Below are 23,979 nucleotides of genomic sequence, written 5' to 3' on the forward strand. Positions count from 1 at the left end.
CATTGGGGGCAAGGTGTTTGACGTCTCTGTCGCCAACACAATCGTGTAGTTTCATGTCATGCCTGGCAGATTCTGTTGACATCATTGGATTAAGCAGTCATTGTACAATTATACTATGAATTTCAAAACTCTACGAGGTAAAAAATAAATTAATTAATTGTGAGTATATTTCGGAGAATAGCATTTAATGTTACTACCAATTTTTACAAATCCTTCTTTGTCTTCTCTTAAAATTGCACTTTGTCTAAAATTTGAAAGTACCATCATATTCAGGTGGGTGTTATGTACAAGAGCAAATATTTTATTCCAAAATTGATCCCATTATTGCTGCAAATATCATTAATAAGTAAAAACTGGTATAAACATAAGTGTCCTCTGACTTTAATAATCATAATTACTCTTTTTAATGTTGAGTTTTGAAAATTGTGTTTTGGTTGTACAATCACTTTTTAATCAGATGTCAACAAAATCTGCCCAGCTTGTTTAACAGATGAGTTAATAAAGTTTTTATGAACCTAAAGATATTTTGATCCTAGACTAGTGTATTGATTGATGGAGATATCTGACACCCTGCCTTTCAACAGACAATTAACAGTGTCCTTGCTTTCTCAGCTAGAAGCTAGTGATCCAGCTTAAGTGAACGGACTGTAGCAGCACCTTAACCCTTAAAGCGCGGGGTTGTTTTGCCATGCCTGTCCTGCCACGTGGGCATATTTAGGCAAAAACATACCTCACTTCAACCTTTTATATCTTCACTTCTATTTACCTCACATGACTGAATGAAATATCATTGTAAAGTGTATACCATTAATTGTCCTATGCTGTTAATTTGAAGACTTTATGACCTTTGGTAGAGCAAGTACAGAATATCGAATAGGATCACTGAAAACACATTTTTATGGACAGTTTTCCACCGCTAGTGCACTTCCCTTCTTTGATTTAGTAATAAAGAGCCTTCCTGATGCCCTTGATGGGTGCTGAGGTCAAAGGGGCCCCATCCTGTGGATGAAATTCACCGGAAGGTGAGAAGAAGTGGGATGTCTAACGGACATCTTCTCAAAGCTAACACAAGACATACACTGACCAATAACTAGTCAAGGGAGCATAGTTGGGTATTGTTTGAAAGATAACGACATGCTCACTCAACTTCAGCACAAACAAATTAAATTAAATTCAAAAAATTCAAAAACTGCCTTGTTGTCTATTGTCAACACCCGCGGTTTGAACCCAGGCACCAGCTGTCGACACCGGCACTTTAAGGGTTAAGGTCTGCCACAAGCATTGCCTATGGTAGCCCAGTCCTACCCCACCCCTTCAAGGTGGTCTTGTTAGAACAAGGTAATTCATTTTTTTATTATTTTAATATTTTTTTATGGTTTGCCTTGTTTTATTTTTATACATTATATTATTATTGATAATAATCAAATAGTAATAATGCAGCTACCCTGTTCATGTAATTAGTGCATGTATGTTAAGAGGTAAAGGAATGAAATGGCTATCTGCTTTCCTCAGAGTTGTTGGAACAGACTATAGTAACGGCCAACTGCCAGGGAGGCAGCTATGTCAACCCCACTTACTCAGAAGGAACATAAAATGTCATGGTGAATTTGGAGATGGATGGCACCAATCCACCGTAATCTGCCACAACATTTGAGTCACAATACAATGTAGATGAAACTGCTGTTTAAGGAAAGAAGTTTCCTAAGTCTTTATTCATCTCCAAATATTAGAAGCAAGTTCTAAGTGTGTTGTAGCCAAATACATCCTCACTTGCTGCAGCCCCGTACTCACTTTTTGTCCACCAGTTTGCATGCGCTTTAAAATGTCACTGTTCCTATTAGCATTACCAGACAATGGTTTTTTGTTTGATTTTAACTCCTTGCTGAATCTCGGAATTTATAGTGTCCTCCTCAACTGTTGTAAGAAATGGTGGAAATATGGCTTCTTGAGCATCCCAATAGTACCAGGAAAAGGGCAAATTGAGAGTACAGATGTGGGAAGAAAGACAAAAAGCAACAGTAAATTATGGTAAAAAAAAATCAGCCCAGATCTGCCATCTTGGAATCAGACATATTTTCTTAGTTATTTACATTACATTTAAAAAAAAAATTTAATCAATGTTTGTAGCTTATACTAAAAACTGATAAATAAGGGATTACTAACTACCTGGTAATATGAGTTTTAACTGCTAGTTTAGATATTATGCTTCAAAGAAAAGAAATTGCCAGTAACATGTAACACTCCTTAACCCATACAGTGTCGACCCCTTGTGACAATAAGTTTTTGCAGGCATCAACCATTTTTTACTATTTTTTTCTTGCATAAATAGTTAGTACTTGACCTAAAAGTAAGGAAATATCAATCATTTGATTCAAAACTGCTCTAAACTTTTTTTTTCCCTCCATCCTTACCATGGCAGACAGCCAGTGGTGTCCAGCTGTCATAACAATCATTTTATAAGCTCATAACCATGGTTACATCAACCAATGATGCAAATATGTGATAATGTCCCTTCCCCAGACACCCCTACACCATTTTAACAACAACAACAACAACAATCCCCTTAGATAGCTACCCTGGCCCCTGCCTGCTGATGTTTTCACTTGCAGTTCTAATTCTGTCTCTACCTCCATACTTTTTTACACCATCCATAGATATAGCAGTTTGAAAGCTTACCCACCCCCTTGCACTCCCAAAGTTTCCCTTACAGCCTCTCCATCTCCCCCTTCCCCAGTAGTGTCCTCCATCTTGGGCCGCACTGCATTGCATTGGGGTCAGACACATATTTATAGGCCTAAAAACTTGCTAAGTCATCCTAAGATGGGATTGAACACTTCACATCCACTTACAACCCACTCAGTGGCGAGAAATCGGACAGGAAATTAATTAATAAGATTTTCACCCACAACGCTTCACTGACCAGCACGAAAATGTGTAAACTGGACGCACATGACACTGTAGGGGTTAAACATCAGCTGCTGCAGTAAAGATTACCAGGTTGCTTCTGTCTTATTATGGAATGTGTTTGAATGACGTGAATATGGTCTCACCATTTTCCTTGTAATACTTATAATCTTGTATAAACTAATAATTATATTCTGAAGATTATTTATAAACAAGTTGATCAGTTATGCCAGTCATAGATTGTTCATTAACAAAATAAATCTGATACTACATTATACTTTTAAAGCTGAAACAAATTGGTCATAGCAATGTACTGCAGTTTTTCTGTTGAATGTAAGTTAATTATATGAATTCATATTAAGTTTGTTTTCACAGGTAACAGTAAGAAGCTTGCCAAGGCTGCAGCTGCACGTCAAGCCCTGAGCAAGCTGTACGGGTTGATTGCCACTCCACCGTCTGCTGTTTTACATCACACACCTATATCCAGCATGCCCAATATTCACATGCCTCAGACACTTGCTGATAAAATTGCAAAGTAAGTTATATCTTGAAAAGCTTCATTACCTAAGTTACCTAATAGTATATAAAAGCTTCAGGAAGGGTATCAAATATGCAGACGTTGTGAGGGGGAAGGTTCCAGGGCTCTGATAATTTCTTTTGTTGCTGCAAAAGTAGTAGTTAAAATCAAATGAGCATTTGCTGAAAATCAAATGGAGGAGAGAAAGGAGATGGCAGATGAAATACAGTGTCCACAAAATGTATAGAGCACCCATCATAGAAATTAATGTGAAAAAGCACTTCAGTTTTTGCAGTTTGCAGTCTAGCCTTCCCAGTTCTCTGTTTACAAGCAAAAACAATAAAGCAGAATTTTTGGATAAATTCAATATTTTTCACTCAAAGGATTCCCATAAGAAGGAAACATATATGAATTTACTGAGAACAGAAATGGGACTAAGTTGCTCATAAAAGGCAGCAACTTAGTAAAAATCAACAAAAAATGAGCTCACTTTTACAGTGTCATTATTCATTTATTTATTTTCCAATGTATCTGAATCACAAGATTGCTTCAGTTGTTCCCTACAAGCTTGGGTTTAGAAAGAGGAGGGAGCATCTGATTCCTGGTTCTGAGTATGTACCTTGTCTACTTTCAAAGTTTCTCCTACATTATTTAATTAAATATCGCCTCCAAATCTTATGAAACATTTGGACATAAATAACATATTCTTAATCCATGTCTTTTTGCAGATTGGTTTGTGAGAAGTTCTCTGAACTAACATCAGGGAATCCAACCCTTGCCAAAAGAAAGGTGCTTGCAGGTATAGTCATGACTAATGAAAATGACTTGGAAGACATGAAGGTCTGTACTGAATACTACTTTTTTTTTCCCTTTTAATCTAAGTGCAAACTGAAAACCAGCAATGTAGTAAAGGAACTATTTTTTTTTATGCAAATATAGTCTTTAGCTTTGTACTAAATTGCCATCACTATGAAGTCAGCCATTGCAATAAGCCTCTGGATTTAAAAAAATGTCAGCAACCTGGGTATTCATACAATTTATAATAAGCTCCACACTGAAATATGTTCTGAATCCAAGATGAATTAATTACTCATTGAAATGGTGTTTCTCAAGCTGGTAAATTTGGAAAAATTATTACTTATAAATCATGCTTCTATTTCAGTAATCTTGTTTAAATTTGTCTTTAACCTTTTGATTTTTAAGTGTAACCAAGTATTCTCATAAAGCATGATGGGTAGTGGGCATTACAAAATTCAAACATGACTAAATCACATTCTTCATGCAAGAACAGACTGTGCTTTTCACATGTACCTGAATTATATTTAGTCACCCTCACTGACCCTTTATAGCATGCTGGGAACATTTATTCCTTTAATATAAAATACCATAAAACAAAGTAATGCATATGTCAAATTTAGGATGTCTTATTCTGGCAGTATCCATCTTTTACTTAGCTCAGTTTTTAAAGCAAAAGTGGTATATTTGTTGTTTTCATCTAGATTTATTACTTTTATATGAGCTTTTCTAATTCTTTTGTTTTTTGTTTTTTTCATGTCTAATATGTAGGTAATAGGTGTGGCAACAGGTACTAAATGTATCAATGGTGAGCATCTGAGTCTTCAAGGACAGTGCATCAATGACTGTCATGCTGAGATTGTGGCACGCCGGTGTCTTCTACATTTCCTCTATGGACAGTTGGAGAAAATGATGCTGTTGAAGAAAAATGGCAAGTTTTGTGTTAAATTTGTTCACAATTTTTCAGCACCTTGATAAGTTCATGCAAGAGTCATAGTGTAAACAGCAGGAAATATTCCACAAAACAGTGAATTCAAAAATTTTTAATAGTTTTGAAATTCTAAGTGTTATAACTTTTGCTCCAATAAAATATTTGCTTTCTTATAATGCCACAAGGTGAAGCTGCTAAACAGCTTAAATTGATAGCTAATCATGACCAAAGATTTTTATTACATGAAAATAGAATCATATTCAAGCTACACTAGCAAGGACAACGACCTGTTTGTAGTTATGTAAATATCACTAAATAAAATAGTAGATCAATCAGGTCTTCAGCACCACAATATACTGTTCTCATTTTCTTTTTTCTTTTTGTAACATCAATTTTGTCATAATCTCTTTGAGAAACAATCACTACTTTCTACCATTTTACATAATGCTAAGTTTCACAACTCTTCTATCTACTGAGCATCACTTTCCATTGTTTCTTTTATGCAAGCTCATTCTTTGGTCTTGTATGGAACAAGTTGTGCTCACTTGCAATTGTACACTGGATAGAATAAATCTTTCTGCTCATCATTACCATTGCAATCTTCATGTTCATCTCTCATTGATACATCACTCTTCTGCCTACACCACTTGAGTCATTTAGCTAACAAAGCTGAGAATGGAGTGAGGCACATAACTTTCCCCTCATCAGTCTAAAGAAGACTCCAGATATTCAGTATGTGTACTAGCCTCCTTGTCCATCAAAATGGGCTTTTTATTCTTCAGAACCGATAATACATGCTTGTATGTTCTTGTGTTTAATTCTTCAGTGCTGCTAATTATATGTTTATATTTTCTTTTCAGGAGGACCATTTGACACTATTTTTGAAGATCTTGAAGATACAAAAGGATTCCGAGTTAAGCCAGAGTATAAGTTTCACCTTTACATCAACACTGCCCCATGTGGAGATGCACGGATCTTTGCCCCACATGAAGAGGAAGCGGACCGCACAGACAGACATCCCAACAGACAGAGTCGGGGGTTGTTGCGAACCAAAATAGAATCAGGGGAAGGAACTATTCCAATTAAGGTAATAATTTTTTTTCCCCAATGGCTTAAGATGTCTTTACTGTCAGCCTTTTTTTTTTTATCATATCTTTTTGTTTTATTATTAATATGAGGTTATTTATTTAGTGATATATTTTTTCATGACATGGTTAACAATTCAAATAAATGTCAAATGGCACAACTTTTTCTTATGGTTGACTAAATCTAGCTGCGATATCATCCAGCGACAGATATACTTGACTGCCTCTCTTTTATTGATGTATTTTCCAGCTTAGCTTTGAGGCTCTATTGTGTCCTTTCATGTTTATTAGAATATTCATCCTACATGTGATCCCTGAAAGCCACAACTAGTAAAAAATAAGATCAGTTACAATTGCCATAAAACCAAGCAAATATGTGAACAGCAGTAGTCAGAGACATGCCAGAGGACCATAGACAAAAATGCTGTGTGATGTAAGACTCAGAATTGCAGCAGTTAACATGGTGTGCACACCTCATTAGGGCAGAATTTTGCATATAGAACTTTATGTGCTGATCTATAAGATACATCAGTTTATATGAGGTACCCCTGTTTCACATGGACATTTTTCTGAAGAAAAAAATCATAAACTTCACACATTATAATTATTTTTAAAACCGTATTTTTCTGTTGGCTGCTACTCAAAGTGCAACTCTGCTGCCCTTTTGCCATATTCTTTGCTTACTCAATCACTGAGCTTTTTTAAGTGTTTTCATTAATTTGTGAGCAATGGTTTAGTAACAAAAACATATTTAGATTCTAAAATATCTTAAATGTCTTTTGACGATCTACAGCCATGCTTCAAATTGGGTAGTTGACTTCTCTCACCACATATCCCAGTTGGATTCTTAATCATCTGAGCACTACAAAGATGGTGGTCCTGTGTGGCTTTCATATAGCTCCTTTGCTAATAATGGAACCACTTGTCCTGGATTTAGTCACAGAGTTTTTTTTTTTCAGCAGAGGAGTCAGTTCAAGGGCATAAAAAAAAAGCCCGCTACTCACTGCTCCTATAAAGAGTTAGAGGAGTGGCCGAAAGATAGGTCAATTTCGGGAGGAGAGGTGTCCTGATACCCTCTAGCTGTGGAGAATAACATTCTGGGGAGACATGAATCAGACATAAAACTTAGGACACTTGCTCTTCCATTGTTGACCCTTGTTTACAAACAATACCTCAAGCAAACCTGATCTAACTTCATATTGCAGTGTGGTGCACATCCCTAACTATAGCACAAGTTGTTCAGAATTTGTAGTACAACTTACTCCAAACCATTTACTTTTCCATTGCATTATGGGGAGCAATTGCCAATATTATCCAACTTAGCACATCCTAGGCCATGCGTTAAGTGTCATTTTCGGTTATTAAATGTTAAATGTTACTTATGGTTATTCGGTTATTATGTCTGCTATAATTATAATAAGTGGCTTCCTTAACTTTATTTATCCCATTGATATCATAAATATGATAAAAAAATGTGATACTTTCATGACTGATTTTCTGCTTTTTAGGGAAACTGGGATCATAATGACCTTAACTGAGAAAGTTCATGATATCAATCTCTTGTGTTTTCCAGGCTGGTGCAGATAACATCCAGACCTGGGATGGGGTACTGCAGGGAGAAAGACTTCGCACAATGTCGTGTTCAGACAAAATAGCCAAATGGAATGTTGTGGGTCTGCAGGGTGCTCTCCTGTCACACTTCCTCGAGCCTGTCTACCTTGAATCTATTGTCTTGGGTTCATTATTTAGTGCAATTCATATGTACAGGTGTGTTATTATTGTTAGTTGTATTAATGTCACATGCAAATAGCAAGCCACCCCAACAACTTTGATGTAACCGAGTCTTTAATTTTCAGCCAATAATCATTAGTTCACATCATTCTGAGTCCACAGAAACAAAGCTTCCCACACTCTTGTATCATCAATATTAGCATCAGTGAAGACAATGCAGCCTTTTTCTGTAATAGGTGACATAACATAGATAAATCAAACTTCATTTGCTGTGAGATGTTCATCTTCAGTTATTTAATAACTTAAAGAGGACTAGTATTCCCCACTAAAAATATTTTGGTATGTTACATACATACATATATATACACAGAAATCCTACTTAACCGGTACTGTTTTGTTACAGAGCTGTTAGTGGAAGGATAGAACAGACTGTTCAAGGACTGCCATCTCCATTTAGATTAAACCAACCAAAGATGAATCAAGGAAGTTCAACAGAGTCTCGTCAGCCACAGAAGGCCCCTACCATATCTGTTAATTGGGACTGTGGTAAGTATTTAATTTTCCTCCTAAATAATGGGTTCAGTATTTTCTTACGGCTTTGAGATACTTATCATTATAATCATCATTACCCTTTTCGTTCTAGAGATTATGTGGAAGAGATTCTTCTAACAATGGAATTATTAATCCATTTATCATAATCACCCTTTGAATCTGAAATTTAACTCTTTAAATGTGTATTTAAATTTATTCACTCCAATTCTGCTTTGTTGAAAGATTCATTCCTGTTTTTATTTCCTTTCACTTGCCAATATTTTTTTTCTATCAAAACTGTTTTCTGCTAACAATTTCTTTCACTGATCATTTTATCTAATACATCTATGTCCTTGGCACCCAGTTCCCCTACAAGAACTCCTGTAAGGGGGTTACCACGACAGAAATGTTTCCACTTTTCCCTACTAAAAGACCTGCCACCAAATACTGCTCCATATCTCTCACTCTCACCCTAGGACCTAACTTCACTAATCAGGCTTCCATTTCTCTCATACAACCATCTTTTTTACATTATGCATCCATGGCAACATCCTGTACCAACTCTAGAACTTTCACTCAGCTCCCTGTTCATAAACACAGAGGTATTTGCATCCTTGCAAAAAGACCTGATCTCTTCAAGTAACCCCCCTCCCACACTATATTTCTCCATGACCTCCCATAATCTGATACTTTACCTCTGCACAGTATAGCAGTCAACCCCTTCTTACCCTCATTGGTTATGCTGCTGCTACTGTGCATATTTCCATTGCTGAGCTGTTGAGGTAACATTACTCTGCTGTCTTGTGCTGCATAACATGTGGGGGCAGTTGGAAGCATCTCTCTTGTGGTAGAATCCAGATAACTTAAAGAATAATTACCATACCTGTTTTTTTATATTTTCCTCTTGATAAAAATAGAAATATTATTCCAATGCTTAATATTATCTTTGCAGAAGGTGAAAGTTTAGAAGTTCTCAATGCTATGACTGGCCGACAAGAAGGTGAAAATTTCTCAAGGTTGTGTAAGAGGAATCTCTTGACAAGGTTTTGCGGATTGTTAGACAATCTTCCAACCATAACTGAGGTGGACGCTGGGGCTGTGAAGTGTCTTTCATACGGAGAAATCAAGGCTTTATCTGCAGATTATCAGGTAAATACAAACATTTCTGTGGTTAGAAATGTTACCATATTGATTGTATTGTTTTATCCATATTATTTAATAGTTGTTTTATTATACATCTGTTAAATGACCCTAAAGAAGTTGTTTTCTTCTCTGTAGACAAGTAAGAGGGCAGTCAGCACAGCATTTGCCCGGGCTGGCCTGGGACAGTGGATCAGCAAACCAATGGAAGAGGATAGTTTCTATATGTAAGTTGTTGTATAATTTCTTCACCTATAATTGTGTACAGTCATGGTATGAAAATTGCTTCTTGTCATTTCCAGCAGCAACTGTGGTCAGTTTCCATCAACTGATTTGTTCTACACACTTTGTGTACAATATTTTTGCCAGTAATTTACATTTACAACTAATGGTTCAAAGGATGACACTGAAAAAAAAGTTGAGCTCCATTCTTGAGACTGAGTAATAATAACCTGTTGTACCTAACTGTACCAGACCATACCTAAATAATTATAGATCTGTTGTATGGAGCAGAAACATGGGCGCTAACTAGAAAATTGATGAGAGGTATTGAGAGCAAGTTATCGCAGAATGCTGAGGTATATGGCAGGGATAAGGTGGCAAGATAGGGTGTCCAGTGTAGATGTAGAGTAGAGGACCTGGAAACGGTGCTCAGAAAGGAAAGACTACGATATTTTGGACATGTAAAGAGAGCAGGTGAGGATACAGTGCTGTGGAGAGATTAGAGGTAGAAGGAAGGAGACCAGTTGGTAGACCTAGGAAAACATGGAGAAGGTGTATACAAGAAGACTTGGCATCGATGGGATCGGATGAACATCAGGCAGAAGACAGTAGAATGGAGGAGAGCCATAAAGCGTTCAACTGCTCAGGAAGTGAAAATGGACATTAAGCGAAATTATGATGATATATATATATATATATATATATATATATATATATATATATATATATATATATATATATATATATATATATATATATATATATATATATATATATATATATATATATATATATATATATATATATATATATATATATATATATATATTATATACTTTTTTTTTTGCTGAGCATATATGTCATGTGCTGCTTAAATTATTAATTTGTATAATGAACATTATACTGGTATAGTTGGTGTATAACGGCAAGCCAATGAATCAAAGTGATGATTATCAAGATAGGTAGAAGCATCAGACCCATGTAGGTGATGATCAGTGGACAGGGGCCCAGTTATTTAGGGATAGAGAGTTACAGATAAGTGAGCCCCTGCTTTTTTCTGTTTTTTTTTCCAATACCAGCATTTTTTTGTATTTTACTCTAAATAATAATTTAATTCTTCCAGATGATACTGAGAGGCAGCAGCATTGTTTTCACATGGAGAAGTTGAGAGATGCTCCACCAAATAACTGAGGTATATAGGTCTCAGATTTTTTTTTTTTTTTTTTTTTTTTTTTTTTTGTCACTGTGTGTGTGACTTATCAAAACTTTTGCAGTATCTAGTGTTGCTTTAAAGTTTTAAGGTTTGCTTCTGTACAGTTTTTTTTTAATTAAACTGAAGCAAAGTGCAGATTTTGATGTATTATACATTGTTTTATGAATGGGTAATGTTGCCAGCTTGCAAGGTGCAGCTGTTCTTATTTATGTGAAATTAACAATTCTGCCTATTATTTTGGACCTTACTTTAGTTCCGCTGGATCCAAAAAGAAAACAGTTCTAGAATTTATTTCCATTTTCATTGATCATCTGTGCTTATAGTGACAATTAGAGTTTTCTGCAGATACTTCCAGAGCTGAATAGTTACATGAAACAGTTCATAATAGAATCAAAGTTTCATAAATTTTAACTGCAAAGTGTATAGTACATAATGTTTTCACTTGAATAACACACATGGCTTATTTCATACAGTAGAAGTCTTAAGCCTAAGGTGTTCTCTGGCCATCTCAAAGATATAAGGGGAGGCGATGCAATGCCTAAAGTAAACCTCTATCTCATCTAGATGCATGAAGAGGCAAATGGTTCATGAGTTTACTTTTACATCATGTTTTTTTTAAAATTTTGAAAAGCATGTTGCAGCATTAATCCAGCCATTCAAGTAGCTGATATCTACTGAAATGCCAGTATTCAGGCATGGTCCTATGTAGCCTTTGAGGAATTTGAACATTGAATAGTGGTTCACTTGACAGCAACTCTTCCCTTCTGCCCTGGTAGATTCACCTGGAATCATTTAGTTATCAAATCAGGCTTAAGGTGAGCATTTGTTAAATGTTTCTTCTACTTTTTTTCTTTGTCTTCCATGTGTTTACAGCCTTTTCAGGCTGATTTGGGGTGCCATGTTCAGTTAATGTTAAGTTCCCATCTGATAATATTGCCAGGGTAATCTCACTTAAAAAAGGAGTGCAGAAGCAATGAATTAGTTTGTGGTTGGAGTTTGTGTGTACAGTGCAAGGTTGAATGAAAACTTGAAAATTCCTGCATATCTTTCTTGTGTCCATTACCTTAAAAAAAAATCTCCCTGTGGACCTTGATTATGGTGAAAAGATTAACATTAATTTAGCTTATTCATAGTCCATAAGAAGATTTCCCTTAGGCAGTGACCATAAAGGGATGTACAGGGAGCACTGTGCACGTACCTCCACCAACTTTAATATTTCTTTTTGTTTTACATTCACCTCATACAGAGAGATTATTTCAACTTAGTTTTATTAGAGAAGAACTTCACATTTCCCCATAGTACCATACATGAGCCCCAAAAGTTTTAAACACCTAAGGAGATAAGCAAAAGGGAGTGAAGGAATCAAGACAGCAACATTGGCACATTATTCATATATTTTAATTCCTAAACAGCTCTTTGAAAGTTGGCCAGAATATTGTGCAACATTACATTAGTCCTGGACTATACAACTGTCTCAGATTACAATTATTTTTCATTGTTTGCCAGCTGCAGAAGCCCCATTTTCCACCAGTCATGCAGACCTGTAAAATACCTACTCCCATTTGCCCTGCCCCCCTTCTTCCCCCCATGGTGCTTCCACTGTAGGGTAGAGTATGTTTCAATTCTTTTTCACATTAACAACATATAGTTTAAAAAGTATAACTTGTGATACTCATTAAAAAGTCAAGATAATATTTTAGAAAATGTCACTCAAAAATGAAACCTTTTCATACTGCCAAGCATCGCCTTCCCTTGAGATGTATCATGCGATTTCAGTGTTTTCATTGCTCCAAAATACAATGCATTTATATACATATATAAATAAACATTCTTTTAAAGGAAAGTCATTATATTTTTTTATTTATAAATGTTTCTTTCATGTTATGCATATTTAGTCCAGTAAAACAGTACAACCCAAATCTCTCCACAATTTCCTGATCTTGTAAATGAAAGTCTTTCTGATGACAAACCACTCCATTTTATTTTGTGTGACCAAAGAGCATATTAACACCACAAATAGGAACATGGTGTACAGTATTCATACTATGGAATTCAGTCTGACAGATTTGAGTAATACAAATAAAAATTAGTTAGATCTCATAATTTTACCTGGTAAGATGCAAAATAAGATTTATAATCAATTTATTTAGATTATACTACACAGTATATCAACATTTCTCATGTACTACCGAAAAATAATCCAGTGTCAGAATCTGGCAGTTTCTCATCTGTGATCAACAATTACACAAAGCTTTCTTTCTTAGCCATCCCTTCCTTGGTATGGGACACCTGATGATGCTTTTATTACCACACCACATGATAGTTTCTTGCAATTCCAACACACTTTCTCTTCAGTTAGTCCATCAAGTCAAGGGGAGACCATGTCTTCTGGGAAGGAAAGTGTTAGTTTGATATGCCATAGAATATCGTTATGGTGTCTAGCCTCTGACAGACCCTAAATGCATTCTCCCTATTAGGCGATAAAGTAAAAGTGGGTCCTGTAGTGAAATCCATTCTCATGCAATAGTATATGCAAAGTTTAAAAAGGAAGGTTGGAAACTGAAAGAGCGAAATGGTTGTCAGTGACAGGTAACAAAAATCTATCAAAAAGACCATGGAACCTCTCTTGTGGTAAGATTGGAATAGACTCATAATTGGAGGACCTTGTAAGGTGTCGCCATTTAATAAAACTACAAAAACTTCCCCAAACACATTAGGTGTGCTAGTCACTTGATTTGTTAAAAGTGTTTTTGCATAACTATTGTAAACTTCATCTTCTGTACCAGAAAAAGACTCAAAAAGCATAACATCACTCCCCTAGACATTAAACTTCAAAACTAGTAGCACATGACTATGAAATTTAAACAATTCTTCTCCCTCACCTGTTTTGACTTACACATCTGCATGACGAGCAGTTTTTTACAACGTACACATCACTAGTAAAATAAAGGCTTCAAATAAGTTCTACAAAGCTGTCACAAAGTGAATTGTGTCCCTTCTATCTTAACCACATACATATAATTGCAATAAGAGATTAGGCATTTTAGTGTCTGCTAAACATATGCTTTATATTAGATTTATAAGAAAGCACAAAATCAAGGCCCGAGTAATGGAAATGAGCCATGTGTGAAGCCCTTACTGTACATTGAAGTGGATTAAGGAAAGAAATTCAATCATTTCTGTGAAATACATCAGGAAATCATAAAGAATGAAAGATATTTGGATTGCTGAGTAAGTGTGAGAGGGACTGGAAAAGAAAATGCCATATATGAAAGAATTGTTGAAAGTGAAATTGAGAAGAGAGAAGTTTGGTATACCACCTGAAAATTTCATCAAATAGCATATGGAGATGAAAACAGGTATTTCTCAGAGGGGAACATCAGATAAGTATAAGGATGAATTAATACTACATGTATGAGCAATGCAATGAATCTGGAATTAGAAAGGAAAAACTGAGGATATCTGTGTGTATTGGGTTTAGTGCATATATTGCAGGTAGACATAAAGTTAACATATATGCCTTCCTGGTTTTAAATTACCTGTACCAGTTGCAAAAATTATTGTGCCTATAGAACATTTACTTCTGGGTTCTAAATAGAAACCTTTGTTGAATCCTGTCAATCCCTTATTACCTCTTATGGGATGAAAAAGGGCCATTTCACGTTTCCTATAATAATTCAGTTAGTAATAGTGCCAAGAGCAGAGGCTGCAAGATTGGAATGTCTTTAGTGTGGAAAAGTTATTGAAGTTCACAGGCAACTGTGAAATCAATGAATATGTATTTGACAAAATATCAGATGTGCATTTTAGTTGCCTAAATAAATACTCAGATACAGAGCATCATTGGCAGCCTCTTTGTCAGGTTTTGTTGGGTCTCCTTCACTTAGCTCTTTTGTTGAAGCAAAAAATTTAACATTACAAGTGGAGATGAATAACTTTGCACAAAAGTATGCTATATACTGTAGTCAAGCACCATGTAACATACGTGTAGTGACGTCCAGTGTGAAATGTAATAATTTGATGAAAAGTACAAACATGTGCACATTGCTCAGATCACTAGGTTAGCTATATAGTAAATCTAGGAGTTTTACACATTACATAGTTATTTTAATAAATCCCACAGCCTTAAAATTAAAAATCTGGTAGCATACTAAGAGCACACAAGCTTCTGTGGCAAAGTGAAATTTTCTGGTTTCTGTACCAGATACCAAATATTGGGACTTTATTCCAAATCCTAGATTTTTGGTATGTGCACTTTTTTTATTTACATTTACAGTAATTCTTACTCTGTATCTTTCAATTTGTGTACCCAGCCATCCTCTACTTATTGTTTCCACCTAGAGCAATGTCTACATTACTTTTGCATCTGGTAATCCAGTAGGGTAGATAGCATGGAGTCAAATGATTGACCACTATCTCAGATTCTCAGTTTTTAAGGCTGAAAGCATCTGGCATAATACTTTCGAACAAACCTTGTATATTCCTCTATTTCTTTAGAAACTAGTGAAATATAGCAACAATACCTTATCAAACTCAGCTCGTGTTGCATATAACAATTTAAATATCTAGTTCAAATGCTCTAGATACTTGACTCTTCCACTCTCTCTTGCATGATTTATTTTCACCCTGAATGTTAAAACAATATCTTATTCAGCATAGCTCACTTTCATGCCAAAGCACACTATTATCTTGCCTTTTGTTTGTTACATAATGGCATGTGTAACTATACAATAAAATACCCACTATACTGAAGTGTAAAAAATACATTGACTTAGAAGTCCATAGTACAGTGCCACACATATAGTAAACTACTTGTCCTTTCATTCCTTACTCCTCATTCCTTAACTACAAAAAATGATATTGGTATTGAACTTGAAAGTAGGAAATCAGTCCTCCATAATGTACATTTTTGCTTGACTGAACTGCTTGACATACAATGGAGTAATAACCAAGGACAATTGCAGATTTCTCAGCAATGTAAAGTACTCATGAGTGCATCAAGCTGTGACACGTCACAAAATACACATCTGCTAACCAAGGGGTTATTTACACTAGGCTCAGAAGCAATCTTCATAACAAATGCCAAACCTTTGTACATATCTCTTAAAAAAACAAAACTGGACACTAGAAGAAAATTTGTTGAATATCACAAGACAAGAATAATTTGCTAAGTGTAGGAATTTGTCAGCTGTTTATCTTGTAATATAATTTTGCAAATTAAATTGAAATTTGGAATGGTCCTATTCAAGCCGCAGAGATAATAACTAAGAGTAGTCATACTTTTTTTATTAAATATATGGCCTAACAATAAGATTGGCATTACATACTGGTTTGATGAATGATGAATCCCAGGGATCAGAATATGTTCTCAATAAGTTTAACTAAATCCTTTTAAGTTGCTGGCAAGCTTCTGCTACATTCCACCCCTTTTCACATATCCAGGTGGTTGTGCACAAGTGAATGAGTTATACATTATAACTTTTACAACAGCCTCCTCTCCAACAGTACAAATGGTATCAATTTCTGTTTGAAAATAATTCAAGATTTAACTTGAATTAGAGGGCACTGATTATGTATTTTCCCCACAGAAAAGTTAAGAGACATTGCACTTGTGATATAATCTTGGCCAGTTTTCAGAAGTCAGGGATTCTTCACAAAGGAGAGTTTTTGAGCTGGAAAATCCCCTTACCCTTTTTTAACATGTAGAAAGTTAGTTTCACTGTTCATACTGTCAGTTGTTAAAACTCTTAGAGTGTTATTTACTGGTTGTTGAATGAAATGACTGATGCCTGCATTGCAATCCAAGTAATTCCTGCAAGAAAAATAACATGTAGTCATTATTTATTGTGGCCTTTACCTCCAGAAACTGTTAATAAGTTTTTTTCATGCCCCAAGCTAAGGGGGTGATGTGGAAATGTCAGAAAAAAGTAAGTCAGAGGTGCAGGTTCACCCCCTGTGCACTACCTTCATCCTCTCTGACTAACCCAATTCTGTCCTTTCTTTCACATGGGGGAAAAAAATGGTGTATTGCAAGAACTTTCCCTCACTTTGCTGAACTGTGGCTTTGTGATAAAAAGTTGGTAGTATAATGAGAGCAGAAACCACATCACTAGATGATTTTCAGCTCTGTTTATTTACAATCTTTTATTAAGGTTGCTCTAGAGTAATACTCATTTATTAACTTCTAATGTCCATCCTAGACTAGTGTTAGATATTGTGTAAACCTACCACAATACATGTATTTGGAATTATGGTGCTTGATTCTGATTTTCTTATTTAGCTTCAGAGGGCATGCTGGCAATCGGTGAATAATTTTCTATTTATATTTATGTAGTTATTATTAGCTATAACAGTAACCATACTAATATTATGACCAGATCTGCTTTGACAGTTGCTGTACTGATCACTTAGCTGATAGATACTATTTGTTTGAACTCATGATCCCTGGTGACACTTCCTGATGGCCTGCTTTATTGACTGAACATTGAACAATCTTCATATCAAATACCAAAGAGATATGTTGATGCATTAAAATGATTATATGGATCAGGCCCAAGATCAGGTGCCTTACCAAAGTTGCAATACCAAAGTAAGGATGACAACTGTCTACCTAAAACTCAAGGGTGATTTACCCTATCATCTGTAATAATTAAAGGATATTATTTTGCTTCATAAAATTTGTTATTAGTGGGTATTTATAGACCTCGTCAAAATAATCTGAAAAGGCAGTTCTGATATATTTTATAGCAGTAGTAACATACAAAATTACAGAATATAAAGGTAATACTATTTGATCATCCAGTTGGTCTGAGTATCCCTTATCACATATCAAACACAGTCCTCTCCTTCAGCTTTGTGATTTGATATGTTTGTTCACATACTGTGTATGGTTGTGTGTTTGTATGTGTACATGTATGTGCACTTACCTATTGTGTACTTATTTTAATGTGCACAAGCACTTGTACATGTTCAAGATTGCACCTGTAAGTGTATATGTGTATTGGTATTTGTGAATGTGTATGTGTATATATGCATGTAACACATCTTTCTGGCATGTGTTTAGAAAGAACTGCAACTTATTCATCAATATTATTTCTCAAAAAATATAAGGAACTTTTCATCTTACTCGGTGATTCTTAACCTTTTTACTGGCCCACTAGAAACTGGTCCTTCCCTCCATGCTCCCCTTGCACACATAAAAGCTATTGGATGAATGAAAAGTCTGTGTCCAATATGATAGGAAAGGACCAGTCAATGAGGCTTACCAACAAAAAGTTTACAGGACAAATTAACTCTCCCCCCCCAAAGGGATTTGGGGGATAGGGAGGGGGGTCAATAAGTACAGAAAATGGTAAGCCTAAGTAGACTCTAGATTTAGAAACCTATACTTAGTAAAGACGATACGTTTGCATTTTTTCATAAACTAGCTACTAGTCCACACTTTTGTTAAGAGAATAACAAATATAAGGTAAATTACTATTTTTCCCCTAGGTCTTCCCTCTCCCCCCCCCCCCCCACCACCCAACCCACCCACCCAGAAAATTAATGGCAGTCCCTTAGGGGTCATTGCTCCCCAGGTTAAGAACCATTGATCTAACTCCTTGCTTTGCAATTAGTCTTCATAATACTTTGTACTCTTTTAATACTGTTTAAATCTTATTTTCCTCAAATTATTTTTATTTTCGTTGTATTTTCTTGAAAAGAGCATGTGAATTTACTTCTAGGATAGAGCAAGTTACAAAAATGCGTACAGAGGATTGGGCATAAGTGTATGAGGCAAAGGTGCAGAGTGCAGTGTGATAGAATGGGTAATAAACATTGAGGTTGTCTGTATATGTTTTGAGATTGCAAGATGATTTTGTGTAGATGGTGTAAGAGACTCGGGTTGAAGAGGATGGCAAGGAGCACAGTCAAGGTGGCTTGATAAGATTTAAGGATACATGAAGAAGAGAGGTGGGAAAGGGTTGAGTTGGTAAAATAGTTGAAATGGGGAAGGGAAAGGATGGTTCCCAGAGGAAACAGGGCATTGCAGCCATAGACTGAAAAACTTGTTATTGTGTGTAAATTATTTCAATCCTTTTCTCTAATCTATTTTAGTGTGTGTGTGTGTGTGTGTGTGTGTTAGTCTATGTGTGCACATGCATGCTTGTAGGAAGAGAGACAGCAATGATGCCTGGGTTGGAAGAAAGGCTACAGCTTAAAGTTGCCCAGTTTAGTAGGGCAATAGGCATTAGGTATGTATCAGAAAATTAATTATAAAATTGCTGCATAGTTTGCTCTTCCATATCATTTTTATCATGGATTTTTATTGTATCAGGTCTCAGTCATTTTAGGGAAATTTTTTCCAGCTAGTACTAATCTTTTAGCTGCCCTTTATTTATGAAAGTAGGTTTACCATGAACATTTTCACGAAGTAAATGTCAAATAGTCTTGCTAACATGATGCACCTTTTCACCTGCTCCATCTATCAAAACTTCTTTATTGAGTTATACTGTGAAACATTATGATGGATGTATCTCTGGCCGCATATTAGTCAGTATGTAGAGCAATAACTACATCATGCAGGTACTATTTTCATTATACATCTCCACAGTTTTTATCCCTCCAGCATGGTATGATCTTTATTTCATGGAGTTTTCTTTCTCTGCAGAAATGGGATTATATAATTGGTTGTATTGCGCTAGACCTTCATTGTTTGCCATGGTCACACATATACTATATACATTGGCAGCTATTTTATAATGCCTTGCAATTCTGAATGTGGCCATGCATGATTGTCATATGCCTTAGGGTTACTATATGTATCTGGGATAATGTTCATAGTTTTCATGTATGGATGGGGAAAGTGTGTTGGAAAGCAGTACAAAATCTATGGCAGTGTAGGAGCTAGGGCCATACAATCTAGTGAAGGCAAGTCACATTGGGGTTAGCTGTGGTAACACTTGCCTGGTTAAAATAATTGTCCCCTATCATTTTGAGCAAATTGGGAAAAATCTTGAAATTCTTGTTAATCCGTGTTGTATATGGTATCAATATTTTCTTTTATCTTCTGCATATATGTAAGATGATTGGTTATCAGTATCCATTACAGTTTCTAGTAAAAGATTAATGTCAAGATTATTTTATCAGAAATCACTGAATTTCTAGTTAAGCTATATTCTTAATAAATATGGATGTCTGAATGCGGATGGATGTCTGAATGCATTTCATCACCCAAAATATGTCTATAACTGTTGATATTTAGGAAATTTATTGATAGGGTGTTCTTTCAATTGATGTATGATTCAAAAACTGTTATTACAAGTTGACATAATAGTTTCTGAAGTCGTTTCTAGCATAGTGGAAACTTGTCTTAGCACCATCTTTCTCACCTTCCTTCATTTTTCTTAATTTCATGATATTTTCATTTATCTTAGCAGCATCTATAACTTCTAGGTTTAACTAGCACCTGTGTCTCTTTTACAGTTTTCTCTTTTATAATCAATTTACACTGGCCGAGGACATTGTGGTTCAGTGTTTAAGTCATGTTAGGAAGTTTACAGGAGCCAAGTCCTTTTCACATTAAGGTTCCTTGAACTTATAGACTATCGGCTAGCATAATTTATGTACTCCAATGTGCCAAAGCTATTATACTTGGTTTTGAGAATTTTGCATTGTTGTTAATAGAACTGTAAATGAACTTCTTGTTATTATTACCCTAATGATTATAATACATCAAAGCAATACTTACTTTATACTGCATTCCACAGGGTACCAGCCATGATTCTCCTCTCAATCATTGATTCCATATCACTTTGTTAGCTTCTGCACATAACATGTTTATTTAGTCCATTAAACACTTCATCCACATTGTTTCTTTAGACTGCTTTTGTGCTTTTCAACAAGATCATAACATTACTTTTTTTCCAGAGGAAATAAGCAAATGAGACTAGTCATGTGATTAGACCAGTGTTGATGTAGTCATATTCGCTCCCTTTTCTTGTGTTCTAAGCATTAGGGAGGCTCTATGAGGACAATCGGGATTGAAACACTTCTACCTGTCTCAATGTTTTTTGGGGGGGAAAATCCCTAGTTTAAAATCTTCTTTGCATTTTCATTACAATAGGCAAACCTTTACTTAAAAACACTCGACTTACAGAAATCCGCATAGGGCCTACACTAAACCAAGTATTATATTTTCAGGGAGAAAGGAAAAACTAAATTCACTGATTTAGGACCCACATCAAATACAAGTTCATGGTCTGCAACAAATTGTGAATGTGTGCCTTACCCTACTTGGAAGTCCAGCAGAAGTGGAAAAGAAGCGAGAGTGGTTGTGGTAACAACAGAAAGTGGCAGACAAGAGAGAAGCTGAGTGATGTGGCACGTGTATTTGCACTTGAGTCTCTCAACTGAAGGAACAATTGAGATGAATATTCGTAAACATGCCCAAAGCAAGCAATACCAGTGTATGTTACTATTATAAGTAAGAAAGGAGATGCAGTCATGGAAGAGATGCAGGTGTGGGCAGGCACGGGATGCTTTGGGTAATTTTGACACCAGCAGCTGCGCGAACTTGCAACTTTGTACACATTTCATATCTATTTTCACGTTTATTTTGATTATGAAGCTTTTTCTTACAGCTCTTCAAGAGGTCTGAAGGTTAGTATCAGACAAATTGACAACAGCATAGGAGTTCGTAAAGTAGGTAAAGAGATGTGGGTGCGTTAATAAAAGGCATCTCTACTGAGAAAAGAAACGACCTAAAAAAAGACCTCCAGGAACCAGTTATTACCAATAAGTTTGGGATTTTTTGCACTGCTTTGCAAGGACCAAGTAATCTATCATATGATTTTCTCTCTCTCTCTCTCTCTCTCTCTCTCTCTCTCTCTCTCTCTCTCTCTCTCTCTCTCTCTCTCTCTCTCTCTCTCTCTCTCTCTCTCTCTCTCTCTCAAATATATAAAAATTATAGCCTATCATATATATATATATATATATATATATATATATATATATATATATATCTATATATATATATATATATATATATATATATATATATATATATATACCCTCAATAACTCGGACATTTGTATTTCGGATATCGGATAAATTGGACTCTTTCAGGGCTCCGGACACATTCGTAAATCGGACCAAAATCCGGGACATAGGATCAGTGGTTTGGGTTGAGTCATATCGAAACTAATGCTGCCTGTCTCACGTCCGTCCTGAACCCCTATTGGCGCAGGGCAAGAGGAACGCTACCGCTCATTGGTTGATTTTATTTTTCGATCGTATAAACACATGCAAGGAGTAGTTGAATTATTTTTTAAATTTAACAATAGTTTAGATTTCTGTGCACCAGACACAACACGTAACTTATTCACTGGAAACTACAGCTTTCTTGATACGCATGACGCGCCTCTCACTTTTCTGTTTCATGCTTTGTTAAACTACTATATGGTCATGCAACACATGCTGTAAATTTGCTTATCCAGCGGTTATTCTGTTGTCATTATCTAGCAAGGAAAGGAATATGATGAGGGGATCAGGTGATGTCCTTGACTCTCCACTCCTTTGGCTGCCTCTGGTAGAGAACGTAGTTCACACCGAAAACTATATTGAATAAAAAAAAAAATACGGATCAAATTCAATGAAGATAGTCTATACATTAAGGCAAGCCTACAATAACCGACGCAATAACACGTTAAAAACTATTTGATAAAATCGTTAAATTACAAGACATTGTATGCGATTGTTACTCAAACCGCGTAGTGTAGATATATGGGATAAGTGAACACTGAACATACATGGAATAAATATGGTATATATAAACTCACCGATGAAAATAAAATAAAATACCGTGAGAGTTATATGTTGAAAACCAGCTCAGTTAACACGTTCGCTTGACTCAATCATAAAATAAGATACGAAAGCAATAGATTACTAGATTTTGAGCATTGCTAAGTCACGGACCACATGAACCCTTGCCAGCTGCCAATCCAAGCTTCCTCTCCGCCGTCTCTGCTCTGTATAATTAGTTTGGTCGTCTTGGGTTTGGCGTATCTTGGGATGTCTTTTTCAACTGGCGATGATCAACAAAAATTACACACACACACACACACACACACACACACACACACACACAGAGTTCATGGTGATTTCATTCATGGAAACAATCAATAAGGATTTTTTTTTTCCCTTTGTCGAAGATAGATTAAACCCCGGCCTTCTGCCTCGCACTTATCATCCTGGTTACGTGTTACAATTAAAGCCGTTTTAGCGTCCTGAATTTAGCTCCTTGATTTACCTTTTTGCTTTTTGTCATATCAAATAACAGGAATATTACAAAATCTTTAAATCAAAAAGTTAAGTTGAGCCTCCATCTTCTCATTCCTCATGTTTGTTTGAAATATAATCTAATACAAGCAGCTCAATATTAAACTTTTTAGTGACGCCGGCCTCTATAGACCATAACCACTTCTTCATATACACACCTTGTTAAAACACCTAACTATAAAGACTACCTTTCGAACAGTATAATAAGCTGGACAATGATATAGCTACAACCCCCATGTTCTTTAGATTGAACCCATCACCACCATCACTATCCCCTGCGCCATATGCAAACTTATTTTTATTAGTACCTCCAAACCCAGACTTTTGCTAACTTCGTATGGGTGTACAGACATCTCACTTTTCATTTCTTTGCTTCACACTCTTTCCCCGATTCCTTCTAAATTCTATATATTCTAATATGACGATCATTTCTTTCCGACTTTATGCCCAATACGGTTTTGAACATGATTTAAGCGTATCATGTTCGTTTTTTAGTGTTAAGATATCAGTTCAGTCATAGTATATGGGCAGTAAAAGTTAACCCCACCACCACCACCACCACCGTCTCTCCCCCGTGCCAGGCTAAATAAAA

General features: G+C 35.7%; 1 protein-coding gene across 2 annotated transcripts in view; it reads left to right on the forward strand.

Annotated features, from left to right (window-relative positions):
- The window catches only part of LOC127009226 (double-stranded RNA-specific editase 1-like), a 33,373-nt gene extending 12,625 nt beyond the window's left edge, over positions 1 to 20,748 (forward strand). For both annotated transcript variants that reach the window (XM_050882084.1, XM_050882086.1), the window contains 9 exons: positions 3,280 to 3,439; positions 4,150 to 4,261; positions 4,988 to 5,147; positions 6,008 to 6,234; positions 7,806 to 7,999; positions 8,367 to 8,509; positions 9,447 to 9,643; positions 9,773 to 9,861; positions 10,980 to 20,748. In XM_050882084.1, the coding sequence (XP_050738041.1) occupies positions 3,280 to 3,439; positions 4,150 to 4,261; positions 4,988 to 5,147; positions 6,008 to 6,234; positions 7,806 to 7,999; positions 8,367 to 8,509; positions 9,447 to 9,643; positions 9,773 to 9,861; positions 10,980 to 10,983 (1,286 nt within the window). In that variant the 3' untranslated portion in view covers positions 10,984 to 20,748. The remainder of the gene's footprint in view (positions 1 to 3,279; positions 3,440 to 4,149; positions 4,262 to 4,987; positions 5,148 to 6,007; positions 6,235 to 7,805; positions 8,000 to 8,366; positions 8,510 to 9,446; positions 9,644 to 9,772; positions 9,862 to 10,979) is intronic.
- Positions 20,749 to 23,979: the final 3,231 nt, after the last annotated feature.

The sequence above is a fragment of the Eriocheir sinensis genome, chromosome 40 (assembly GCF_024679095.1).
Source record: "Eriocheir sinensis breed Jianghai 21 chromosome 40, ASM2467909v1, whole genome shotgun sequence".
Lineage (NCBI taxonomy): Eukaryota > Metazoa > Arthropoda > Malacostraca > Decapoda > Varunidae > Eriocheir > Eriocheir sinensis.